We start from the raw sequence: 13,403 nt of genomic DNA, 5'->3' as shown, positions 1-13,403 counted from the left end.
TTAGATTGAAATCTAGGCTGGGTTACAAACTGAAGATACTTATAGTAGTAGTATGCTGTCCAAGAAATTGAAAAAAGTGGTCAATGCCACATTTGTGCACAGGTTATTAGTTTTAAGTTCTGCTTCCTGGGTTAAAATAAAACTGAAATGTGTTTTGTGAATAAACTCGCAACATTCTAACATACATGTGATGTTAATATACAAGGTTGGACACACAAAAATCTTCAATATTTAGTCAAATAATATGACTATCTAGAATGTCCTGAACTGTAGTGTAAAGTATGCTGCTGTTTTCAGTAATTTAATAATGTTGCAAGGGTTACAGCCCTTTCTGTGCTAGCATAATTCTCACCTACTGTCTCCTCGACTTTCTACAGTTCCAAGATGCCATTACTAGCACTGCCGGTCGCATGAAACTGATTGATTCCATGGAGGGAATTGTGAAGAGCAGTCAGCAGGTGATTGTAATTTCCCCCCTCTTCAATTATGAACTTCAAAGATGAAAGAAGGTTTGATAGCTTCTTGGGCAGCTCTCAGAACCTCTTGCTTTCAATATAATTAATAGATAAGTCTTCAAATATCCATAATATCATTGTCATTATATTTTCTGTTTGAGATGCTTAGGAAACAACCTGACAGTGCTTCATAGGTCCCTATACTTGTTATGAAGAAGAATTTACTTCCTCCAGAATGAGATGCATATGTGGTTGGATTTGAAGATCATTGCGTTTTATTTATTTATTTATTATATAAATAAAAATAAAAATGAACTTATTGCTGCTTCCGGAGGGTTGTATTTTCCCCCTTTTTCTGGAAGTCCAAATTTTGCAACTACACTCTTCGACTTGCGTTACATGAGTGGACATTGTATATCAATTATCAACTAGCAATAAGTACTTTTTTTGGGGTGAGAAAAGTCTTTCTATCTACGATCAGTGGGTCAAATAATATCCATTGGCAAAATGGGGGGTTGGGGAGGATATCCATTGGGCCTTTGCTATAGACCAATGCGATCTTCATAAAAAATCGAATAATGTGAATATAGGAATGAATATCAAACTTGTTTTGGTACTTCTCTATGGAATTGCTTTCAATCATTTGGAGTTCTGACTAGTGTGTCCATTTTATAGAAACTAGACAAGGTGCAACATGGGCTTCTGGAGGAGCAGAAGGTTTGTGATGCTCTCAAACAGAGATATGCTGTAGCAGTTGCAGAGCAAAGACACTGCTACAGTCTCTTAAAAGCTTTTCAGGTAAGCAGTATAATAGTAATGACACAGCAATTAGACGTTATTTGATAGATTTTAAAATATAAAAAAACTTTTGTTTTGTTTTTTGTTTGGTTCTCTCTACTGTTTCAACATCTTCTAGAGCGACCCTTATCACCACAAGGCTTTCTTGCCATTTTTTGGAAAATCTTATTTTTATAAAAAATGACTGTATGGTTGACCAGAAGGTTTCTTCATATACCATGTGCCATAAATTTCAACTGATTTTTTTGGTGAATTGACCCATACCAATACTTCATTTTCTCTGGGTTAGATATCAATATTTATGTACTTTTAGTGTTTGTTTGGCAAAAATTATTTTTGCCACTTATTTTACTATTCAGCTTATTTTTCCTACTATTCATGGGCCCAATGCACTTTTTTGTACTATTTATGTGTCATACTGTACTATTTCAGCTAACTTTTACTTTTATCTACAGTACTTTCAGCAAAGAGTTTTTAGTTTCAGTAAAATAAGCGGATCTCAAACATGCCTTTTAGTAATTTTTTCACCTTTAGTCACTGCTCGGTTCAGTACTTTTAGATACAATACTGTTGGTCTTTTGTTTGGTTGTTCAACTCCAATTGAGTAATTCTTAGGTACTCCCGGAACACGGAGAATAGTGCTCCTTCTCTCACATTCATGGTGGGGTCCGCTCAATAAATTCATAGTGGGGTCCACCATAAATGTGAGAGGAAGGAGCACCATTTCACTATACTCTAGGACTATCTAATAATTTCCCAACTCCAAGCCCAATTGCTTCTAGTAGCTCTGAGATTGCAGATTTTACTTGCAATTTTTAATTGAATCTTTCAATTTCCAGGAGGAATGTGCAATGAATGAGAAACTTCGGTGCCAAACTTCTATCTAGGAACATTACTGTCAGGTGTCCTGTTGGAGCAAGAAAGAAAAGAGATCGAGTGATAAGTATTGGAAATCACTCGAAATATAAAATCATTTTTATTTGGGTTTCTAAATGTTCGCTGTATGGCTCTTTAGTTTTATTTTCATCTCTTAAGTTGTGGCTATAGTATCGATTAATATGTGTATAACTTTACTGCTTGAAATAAATCAAAATACAAAAGAAACTTATATCAGCAATTATTATTATTATTATTATTATTATAAACTAATATTTCTATCAAATTGGTCATTCTGTCAATTGCCAAAATATAAAATTGCCTTAAGACAAGCAACCTTCATTGTTGAAAGATAAATAAAAATTACAGCATATATTTGATGACTCCATTATCAATAGAGGATAAAATTTGAGGCCTTTTATATTGATTCTAAATCTAACTTGATTAGAATTCAAAATTCTTCATGAGTCTTTCTCCATTTCAAGGAAAAAAACTTTTTCGATTATATCTACCAGTTCAATTCTCATGCGATAGTGTTTCTTTACTTAAGCTCTACTTTCAGTTGTTTTTACTTATTGAATTTTGGGCTCTTTCATGTTTGTGTATTATGGGGATTTTTGTTTCCAATATTATTATTATTATTATTATTATTATTATTATCTCTTTTCTATATATTAATCTATATATTAAGAGGATTCAGAAAGTTAATTATTGCTTTTTTGACTTACAAAAATACTCCTAATTTAATCAACTTATCTTTATTTTTTAAAAATAAAAAATGAGGTTAAAATCGTAAATCGACAAAAATTAATAACAAAAAAGTGAAAAAGTAAAAGTTCTCCACAATCTCCACCTTCTCCTAAAAAAAGCCATCCCACCTTCTATCCGGGGGGGGGGGGTTGTTATGGGGAGTGAATTATGCAAACCATGCATCTAGATGTACTTTTAAATGCAGTACAGATCTCCTTAGTCAGTCACCCACATCCTTTATATTCTCCAAGTAGTTCCTTAGCGACTCTTTTAATACAACCAGTCATTTCTTTCCACAGCTTATCTACATCTTCATCTGGATCTCAGTTGCCTTCTTTGATCATTTCATTTTTGAACGCTTTTTGTTTCTACCTTCAAACCCCTCCACCTAATTTTTGGGTTTCTCTGTTTATTATTTTTTTTTTATAAGTAAGAATGTTATATATACGAAAGGCTACTCTATGCATGAATAACATAGAGCAAACCTAGAAAATACAAGAAAAAGAAACCAAAGAAAAAACAAAAAAGAAAACCAAACAGCATATTAATTACAAAGAGAAAGAGAGCTACGAAAAGAAGGGAGAGAATCACTAGTCGTGAGTCCCCATGCCCGAGACCAATAAAAAAGAATTCCACTAAAAAAAGCAAGCAGCTGATTACCAAAACTATCCAAATCCTCAAAAGTCTGCCGATTCCGTTCTTTCCAATTACACCAAAGGATGCATAACGGAACTAAATTCCAAATCTGAGACGATTGCTTCCCCAACCAATTCCACCAGCCAAAAAGTAGCTCTGGAATCGATCTAGGTATAACCCAAGGCAAGCCAAAAGTTATAAAGACAAAGCTCCATAACCGATAGGTCATCTCACAGTGAAGAAGTAAGTGGTCTAGCGTCTCTCCACAATGTCGGCACATTATACACCAGTCCACAAAAACCAATCTCCTCAATCTCAAGTTATCACCCGTTAGGATCTTATTCCAAGCTACACACCAAACAAAAAAGGAAACTCGCCTAGGGGCCTTTGCTTTCCATATAGCTTTCCAAGGAAAGACAATTGAGGGAGAGTCCCTTAATTTATTATAATATGATCGGATGTCAAAATCTTCATTAGGCTTCAACTTCCATCTCATCCGGTCTCCCATAGCCATTGGAGGAGTATTATTTCCCAATATATGAAGAAAATGCAGCCCTTCATCCATCTCCCAATCATTAAAGTCTCTAATAAAACGAACATCCCAACTTCTTCTATCCTCCACCCCCTGCCTTGACAAAGAAGCTTCTACAAATACCTCCTTATCAATGGCAATAGCATACAGCCTTGGGAAAGCCAATTGAAAAGGTTGATCCTTATACCACCCATCTTGCCAAAACCTCACTCTATTCCCCAACCCAACAACAAACTGACAATTTTTGCTAAAATCCTCCCATCCCATACGAATACCTCTCCACATCCCATACGAATTCTCTGTCTATTATATCCTTTTTTCCATCTTCTAATACAAATATCTAGTATCATTGACCTATGTTGAGTAGTTACACTTTCTCTTAATATCACCTTACAATCTTTACATCTAATATAAACTATTTGAGTAAGAATGAAATCTAATTGGCTAACATTTGTCCCACTTTTAAAAGTAACTAAGTGTGAGTTCCTCTTCCTTAACCAAGAGTTTTTTAATATGAAATCACATATCGCAAACTCTAGAATAGCATCCCCTGATTTATTCCTTACTCCATCTCCTTTTTTTTTTTTTTTTTATAAGTAAGAAAGAATTATATTCAAAAAGCAACTTTATGCAGAAGGGCATAAGTCAGACCAAAGATTACAAAAAGAGGGAAACAAAATAACAAAGAGGAAATTAATTACAAAGGAGAGAGCTAAGGAACAAAGGGAGAGAATCACTAGATGTGAGTTCCCAACTCCTAGACCAATCAAAAAGAGAACCACAAAAAGAAGTAAGCAACTGATGCCCAGAACTTTCCATGTCTTCAAAAGTCTACCAATTATGCTCCCTCCAAATACACCACATTAAACACAATGGAACAACATTCCAAATGCTAAATGAGTGCTTTCCCAACCAAATCTACCAACCAAAAAGAGTGTCTGCAACTGATCTTCGTAAGACCCATGAATTCTTTCAAAACCCCCCACCATTTTTTCCAACATGATTAGTCAGGTCTCCTCCAATAAAAGTGTTTTTTCTTAATATTTTTGAATCAATTTATCCATGTGTTCCTAATATTTTTTCTTAATGGATTATTCCAACCTTATTTGAGGAATGTACATACTGCTATATTAATTTTCTCCTCTCCTAAAACAAGTTTAATTAACATGATTATATCCCCTATCCTCCAAATCTCAACTTTTTCTTTAAGATTTTTATCTACAATTATCCTATCCCATTTATATTTTTCTTTTCCTTCCATTTCTATTTTTTCATACTAATTTATATTATGTATATTCAATTTCTCTAGATTTCTCACCTACTCATTTAGTCTCTGAGGCACACCATGTTTACTCTCCCAGTCATTGTTTCTACAATTTACATTCGTTTTCCTGTTAAAAACCCTATTTTCCAAGTGCCTATATAAATTATCTTCTCCTGGACTAATTTGTTTACAATCCCATCCACGATAGATCTTATACCCATTTCAGACAGCCTCCTTAACCATTATTCTTTACCAATTGATGGTGGTTGTTAGTTTTTAATGATGAACAAGGGAGAGAGAAAGAAGAGAGAGTGCTCTGAAGGGTCTTGTCTGACGTGCATCACTTAGCCAATACGGTGGCTACATCCTTCATGCACAGCATATGGAGCTAGTATTAGCTAGATGTTTTGTTCAGACTTTTCTTTCTTTTTTCTTTGTTTTAATCATTCTTTTGTGGTTTTCTTTTGAACTGTACCAGGAAGAAAACAAAAGGGAAGAGAAGAGAAGAGAAGACTCTTTTTGTTTTTAACAAAGCTAGATAAGTGAATGGGTGGATGTGGTAATTTTGGCTATGGAATGACAATTGTCTTTTAGGAGAATACTGGCTAATGCACATGCCACCCAACGTTTTCAATTAATGGGTGGATGTGCTGTAATATTTCCTTCAGAGTGGACCTTTTTTTTTTTGCTATATACTGAAGCAGATACAAATTACATAATATAACATGTTTTGATCTTAAAATTACAAATAACAACATTATTGACCGAATAACAAAATACTTTTTCCTATAAAAAAAAAAACAAAGAACAAAGAATACTTTTTTTTTTTTACTTTGCATAAAATGTCTAGGATAGTTTAATTCTTTATAACACATCATCAATAATAAACTAATAAATGAGACCAATTTCCATTGTATTTACAACAAGCCCATAAGTTATTTGAGACACGCTTCTTAAACTCATTTGCTGAAGCAACATATGATTTGCATGTTTGTCTTTGATAAGAAAAATAATTGAATTTTTTTTTATTTTCAAACTATAAGGCTATGATTTTAAATTGATATAAATTACAGTTTCTTTCCTTCCATTTTTCTTCTCAACCAAACAAAGAAAATGTATAACCATTTTCCCTCCCACTTTTCTATCTCTTCTACCAAACATACATTATATAATAAGTATACCAGGCACACATAATGTTAAACTATGATCATTCCTATCCCTCCCATTTTCCTTTCTTTCTAATATTTTCTATTCTTCCATTTTTCCATCCGACCAAATGGACCTTATGTGCTCGGTATAGCCACATTCTATCTAAAGCAGGACTGCACCATGCAAGACCCAATGGCTTAGATTTTGAATTTGAAATTATGCAGAAAAATTGCCCCATTAACCAATTACCAAATCTAACATCACCAAAGTAAGACAAGAATCAGAAAGTCTAATTGGGATTAATTGTGCCTTTAAACAAAAGCAAACTAGTAAAGCAATTATCCAGTATGACAAAATAAGGAGAAATCCTAATTGCCATGATTCTCTGCAATGAGACAGCAAATTTGAGGAATTACCAATCTAAAGCAACCATTTGATTCAGTTCCTGCACCAAAATTGAGAGAGAGAGAGAGAGAGAAAGAGAGAGAGAGAGAGAGAGAGCATATTCTAGAATATAGAATATATTCCTGTCTTGTTTGACCGTACCTGTGAACTTATTGAATTCAACAAGGATGTTTCTTTTAGCATCAGTTCCTTTATCTCCAAAAGAGCATTATAGGTACCATAACATTTACGGGTTTGTCGAAGTTTTTCCTGCACAGTATCAAAACCCTAGCATAAATTTATATAAGAGCTAAAGAAAACATACAAACTAATGCAGGCTTGGGGGAAAAAAAGGCATTCCAATCAACTGCAAAGACCGTTTTTAAACCTGGATATGGACATACAGTTCAGAAAATCGACGTTCATACCTGCAACATATTTATAAAGAAAGTAAGCAGAACATTCAAAAGTGATTACTTTTGAAATCTTGTGTTTACCATCCATAAGGTATGAGCAACTGAAAACAGGAGATTCTTGTGTACACATATTGTGTACATGAGATATCTCCTCTATTCTATTAAAATTGTATTATTTACTAAAGAAAAAAGTATGAGAGACTGATGTGCATTTGGGCTAGCTTTTAGCCTTTTTCCATTAGCTTATTAGCTTTACTTGTTTATGCACAGATTTTAAAGCTTTACTTTTCTAGGTACAATTGCACTTTTGCCAACTTTCAGGAAAAATAAAAACTTCTAATCCAAATGTCCATAGAAAAGGGGCAAATCATAAATTCTGATATAGATAAGTGCATTTGCAGCATTTGAAGAACTTAGATTCATAAGAGCATGACCCAAAAACGAGTGCAACCAAAATGAGGATGGTAACATAGATGAGTGGTGGTACAAGAAAAAATAGAATGAGAAACAGACATATTCATGATAAAGTGGGTCCCCAATGAGGTGAAAACAAGGGGAAATTGAATTAGATGACTTTGTAACGTTTGGCTCAAAGAAACAAAAGCAACGAGTCACTATGGATAAAGAAAGACCAAAATGAAGAAACAACTTTATAGTTGTTCCTAGACGATAAAATCAAGACCTGTTCAAAATTTTAATGACTTTCACAATGGAAGTAGCAAAACGAAAGGAAAAAATAGGAATATAATAATGTGATTTTTTTTATAAGATAGAAATATCAACATCATATAATCGGAGAAACCAACTCCCAAATTTTTATTTACAACAATTTACTAGAAGCACGAACAATTCCAAATGGTTTCGTACAAAGACATGCCTCTTTGAATCCTATTTCAGATTATTACTGATATCTGCCAACTTCATTGATGCCATTAGCTCCCCAACTTTTCAAAAAACCTATCATGACAGAAAATGGATACTAACTGAACCTGTAACATTTTAAGCTGTTGTAAATCTTATGTGGCACTCTATTATCTAATCTGAAAAATATTATGGGAAAAGAAATGTATTAGGATTATTTTCAACTAATTATTCTGATATTTGTCCCAATAATGGCGCTGAAATCCAATTTGAGAAGACCAATAACTTAGAAGGGAGGAGTTGGATAGTGAGAGCTTCTGCTCTGTAAAACACTAAAACCTCTGTAAGTAAAAGGTCCTTAAGTTCAATAAGACTTACAGTACCATTGAATTGAAACTAACTCTTGTAATTATCAAACCCCATGTAAGTATGAAACCATTTCAATGCAACAGAAACAATCAAATTTTAAGGAGTAATAAAATGTCAATAAGAAAAGTGAAATGAAAGTCAGGAACAACAAAAATAACAACATACTGGATGAGTTCTGATTGGGATGGCACATCATCAAGTTGCCGTTTTACTGCTACAATTGCCCTATATCTAGCTGCAAGTTCCTACAAGAAGCATAAACCATATATTATTTAAGCTTATTACTAATTGATGATTTTTTATGCCAGGGATAATTAACATCAAGGTGATTTTCTCACAAAAGAGAAGGCAAATATATGAAACAAGAGAGTAAATTATAGAAGGAACACAAGAATAAATAAACAAATTCTAGATGATAAGCTTGATATGTCAAAATTGAAGAGGCAGTCTTTTTATATGAGAAAACCCTACTTTACTAAATACACTTGGATCCAAAGAGAGAAATAATTCCTCAATTGTAGCATCATGAAATGGATAGTTAATTATTTTTTAAGTTTAGATGCTGCTGTTGGTTTGGATAAGGCATGTCTAGCACTGTTGTTTTGAGACTGCAATGGAAGAGTAGTATATCCTTTAACAACAATGACCACAGTTGTGCTTACAGAAGCGGCTGAAGCAGAAAGTATTCGATGGGCACTACAAGTGATCAAGAGAAACTACTGATGGTAGAGATTGAAAGTGATTCCAAGTTGTGTATTGATGCCATTAAAAGACAGGCTGCAGGTACATCTTGACAGTCTGGAGCAATTTTAGATGATATCAAAAGCATGGCCAACGATCTTGGTGAGTGTTCTTTTCATTTGGGTTCCTAGAGAGGCTAACAAAGTCACTCATGTGCTGGGTAGTGGCCTTACAAATGGAGATTGAGGGTCTAATTCCATCCAATATTTTTTTGATAAATAACATAAGAATATTATTAATAATAGAAAGATTGTCAAACCGAGTACATTGGAGATGTACTAAGGGGGCACAAATCAAGAAACAAAAGAACAACGATCAAGAAAAATAGAAAAGGAAGAACAAAAAAAGTGAGAAAAGGCCACAATCTAATATTTCAAAGCTAAGATGTGGATGAGATAAGAAATGCTATTAAGCAGCTTTATAGAAATACTATTAAGATGTGGATGAGACAAGAATAACGCATACTTCTAGGAAAGGAAATGAACCAGCTTTGATCAATTAATTAAATTGTCTAAAAAGCATATTATACCTGAACTTGTGCCTTAACTTTCTTTGGCCGCAAAAGGAAATTTAAACAAATAAAAAGATGAGATTTCTTAACTAAATTTTTTTACCCTTTTTGCTGAATTCAGTTTCTCCAGTGGTTCAATAAAAGACTGATTTAGACTATGAGAGAGACTCTTGCTATCGCAGCCACTTGCTATTCTTCCCTCCAATTCAATAACCTCAGCTTGCAGCTCCAAACGTGTTACATTACAATTAGGCTGGAATTCAGATTCTTGCCTTTCCAGATGCTGAACAAACCTTCCAATAATTAGCATTGACAGCTAAATGAAATGCACAAATGAGGCAAGATTAACGAATAAGAATACAAAGTAAGATTACACATAGAATAGAATCTCTCTTGTCAACTGAGAAGGAAATTGATACAACAAACTAGTACATGCAAGTTCCGTCCCATAATGGATGCTTTACTGAACTAATACATAATTAATGTTTTACGTGCATATTATGATAATTTTTAGTTTAAAAGAAAAAAAATATATTAAAAGAAATTATTTGTTTCATTAAGGGAAATTGAGTGATAGAGAGGGAGAGAAGTTTTGTTTAAAAGAAAAAAGAAGAAAAGTTAAAGAAGTATCTCCTGGTATCCAAGAGTATGTGTATCAAATATGGAAATGATTGCTAATTTGAAGTATCCATGTTTCCTAGAATAGAGATTATTTTATTCCAATTTAAACATGTTACACAAAACAAACACAAAAGACATAATCTATAATGTTAGTAAAGATATTATTTTGGTGGCAAACAGTAAAAAAAGACTTGACCATACAGCAGTCATCAAGACTCTGATTTCTGGCTGAACTCATTGAAACTCTCAAATCTCATGGGAATCAGCCACTAATGTGTCTAAAAATTACTTTCCAAATCTTGAATACGTAAACATGTACATATACAACAACAACAACACACAAAGTCTTAGTCCCAAAATTTTGGGGTCGGCTATGGATACTCAACATATCAGTTAGGGTCAGCCATATGTATTGTTTGCCTCCATTCTACTCTATCTAGAGTCATATTCTCTAATACTCCCTTAATTGAAATGTCATTTATTATTACGTTTACTAATGTGAGTTTTGGTCTTCCTCTATCTTTTTTTGTTCCCTCTACTTAGATAAACTTCATCTTTCTTACTGATGTATTAGTCGCTCTCCTTTGCACATGACCAAACCATCTTAAGTAACTCTCCCTCATCAATGAAAGTAAACATATACAAATACACACACATAAATAATAAAAATATATACAGAATATGTATGTGCATACATAAACACAGACACACATGTATATAATATAGAACATAGATGCACTAAAAGGGGTAAATCATTCAAAGGCACCTCATGGTTCTTCAATTAAATTCAAGCTTAAGACAGATCAATCACAATCTCGGTCACCAAATATGTTAGTAATTTTCTAATGTTCAATCTGACATCAAGAAATAAGATCTGGCGTTCAAGATTTTACAGTATTTTCATTCCTTCTGTTTTAACCATGATGAAAATTTTGGTGATTCTCAATGTGTTACATTTAGGAGAACCTATAAACATTGACATGGAGCCCTCAGAGCTAACTCCACCTAGAAAAGCATTCCCCAATATCGAGAGAGAGAACAGTCTGATGACTGATAGGGAATTGGGGATCAGGCTTCTCTGCAGTTTGTGGCAGAAACTGTATCATGGAGCACAATCCCTGTGATGGCTTCTTCCGGATATGTGTAAATGGAAAATTTAATAAATCACATGAATCAAGACGCAGACATAAATAGAGTTCACATTTGAGTAAGACCTCTGAATACACTCACTGAACAGAAAGACGGCACACCTTTAATGACTCCATGACTGATATCAATTTCTGCACGGCAATACTAGCACCCTCCTTATCTATTCTTTCTCGTAAAAGTTTGAGTTGGTTCGTAACGTTGGGCTCTTGTTGATTCTGGAGCATAGCAAATAAAGAATATGAGAAAAGTTAAAATGACCAGAGGTCTTCAAATCAATCCAACTCCACAAAATCTATTGTTTAAAAATAATGCCCCTGAAATCTATCACTTCAACAGGAAAGCCAAGACATCATGCTCAGAAAATATTCAGAAAACTAAAAACAAAAAACTTATTACATGAACCTCAACCAGAACTAGTTCTTTTACATATACAATATAGAACATCTCCGCCACCAATTCCCCCAAATTCCAATCAACATCTCAATCAAAGTTCCTGCATTGTTCAATTCCTCCCTCAATTTCGTCAAAAGAATGTTCCTTCTCTTCAATGGAATGTCCATTGTAAGTAACCTATGCTCCCTAATATTAAAACTAGCATAATGTTAAATTAAACTTGTTCCTTTTCCAACTAAAAAAAGAAAAAAAAAAAAAAAATCAAACACCCACAACATCCTAGAAAAACTAAGGTTTCAAGATTAAGGTTTCAATTCATTTAAATTTATTTTTGGTCTCAGTGTCCCTCAAGCAATGGTTCCTCCCCAATAGGGACTATTATGTCCATGGTCACACCCAGATAAGATGCACCTTCCATTTACCCTTATTCACTCTAGTGTGTTTGGCATTTGATTATAAAAGCTAGCTTTTTGCTTATTTTATATACCATTTGTGAGTCCAACCCTACTTTTTTTCTCAGCTTTATTTCAAATAATTTAAGTTTCAGCATGTTTGAAATTTTTTGAAATAAGCTCGCTTTTAACTTTTTGTGTCACATTATGCAAATAAGCTGGAAATAAGCCAGCTTTGAGGGTTCCCACTTTATACTCCAATTGCAATATGGTATACATGTATTAGTCAAAGTCAATTGTGCTGATGAAAAAGTTACCTCATCATCACTGAGGCTGAGATGAATCCGATTAACAAGCCATTGTACAACAGGGAAAATGGCATTGCAGTCTAGGGTTTCAATTTGATAAGCTTCAAGAGAGTGTGGGCATCCCATCGATCTCAGAGATTCCTCAATCCCCTGCTTCCCAATTTCACTGTAACATCAACATCAACATCAACGACGAAGAGAATTAAAACTTGATTATTCATTCATTGCGATCATATCGTAAACGGTGTTTCTTAGAGAGAGAAAGAGAGATACTTGCATTTCCTCCTGTTGTGTTAGGGTTTCGTCGTCGGGAACTTCGTCGAACCGGGGACCATCGGAGTTGACGGTGGCCACGCAACAGGCGAGGCCGCCGGAGAGCCTTTTGGACGCCGAGATATCGGTTTTTCGGGCGTCGGCATAACCGACTGAGAGGAGAAGATCCAAAATCGGATCAAGAGAACTCGTTGACTCGGACTGGAACTCGGCCATGTCGGTTGTTTTACAGTTACTCGTGAGCGAGAGCGGGTTTTGACTTTGCCAACTGTTTTAAGTTTATTTAGCCTCCTCCACCTCCTCTTTGACAGAAACGGAAAATAAAAATTATTTCCTTATTCAACTTATTTTTACTTCAATTTATGAGTCCACTGTATTTTTTAATACTATTTATGGGTTCTACAGTACTATTTCAACTAACTTTTACCCTTATTTATAATATCTTCAGTAATAAATTTTCAATTTTAGCAAAATAAAATAAATGACAAAGTTTAGCTACAAAATTGGTTGTAGCCTTAGGCTACA

The 13,403-nt window shown here is 34.1% G+C and overlaps 1 protein-coding gene and 1 long non-coding RNA gene across 2 annotated transcripts; one reads left to right on the top strand and one right to left on the bottom strand.

The window, feature by feature from the left end:
• Window positions 1–327: 327 nt before the first annotated feature.
• LOC136067989 (uncharacterized) lies at window positions 328–2,370 on the top strand. The gene is made up of 3 exons (XR_010629375.1): window positions 328–458; window positions 1,131–1,253; window positions 2,093–2,370. It is a non-coding gene; the product is annotated as an uncharacterized LOC136067989 (long non-coding RNA).
• Window positions 2,371–6,952: 4,582 nt separating this feature from the next.
• LOC111983020 (uncharacterized) lies at window positions 6,953–13,193 on the bottom strand. The gene is made up of 7 exons (XM_024014666.2): window positions 12,883–13,193; window positions 12,615–12,771; window positions 11,614–11,727; window positions 9,846–10,025; window positions 8,656–8,735; window positions 7,233–7,272; window positions 6,953–7,114 (listed from the first exon to the last, which is right to left on the bottom strand). The coding sequence occupies exons 1-7, from the start codon at window positions 13,092–13,094 to the stop codon at window positions 6,968–6,970; spliced, it is 930 nt and encodes a 309-aa protein (XP_023870434.2). The 5' UTR covers window positions 13,095–13,193; the 3' UTR covers window positions 6,953–6,967.
• Window positions 13,194–13,403: the final 210 nt, after the last annotated feature.

Source organism: Quercus suber, unplaced genomic scaffold, assembly GCF_002906115.3.
Source record: "Quercus suber isolate HL8 unplaced genomic scaffold, Cork oak 2.0 scaffold_94, whole genome shotgun sequence".
NCBI lineage: Eukaryota > Viridiplantae > Streptophyta > Magnoliopsida > Fagales > Fagaceae > Quercus > Quercus suber.
The sequence above is the reverse complement of the archived record's forward strand: the minus strand, read 5'-3'. Positions and strand labels throughout refer to the sequence as shown.

Coding starts and splice junctions, on each gene's coding strand:
- LOC111983020 (XM_024014666.2), bottom strand. CDS start 13,094: ATGGCCGAGTTCCAGTCCGAGTCAACGAGTTCTCTTGATCCGATTTTG. Junction 11,728..12,614: donor TCAGCCTCAGTGATGATGAG/GTAACTTTTTCA, acceptor GCTATGCTCCAG/AATCAACAAGAGCCCAACGT. Junction 8,736..9,845: donor AACTGAATTCAGCAAAAAGG/GTAAAAAAATTT, acceptor TGCTTCTTGTAG/GAACTTGCAGCTAGATATAG.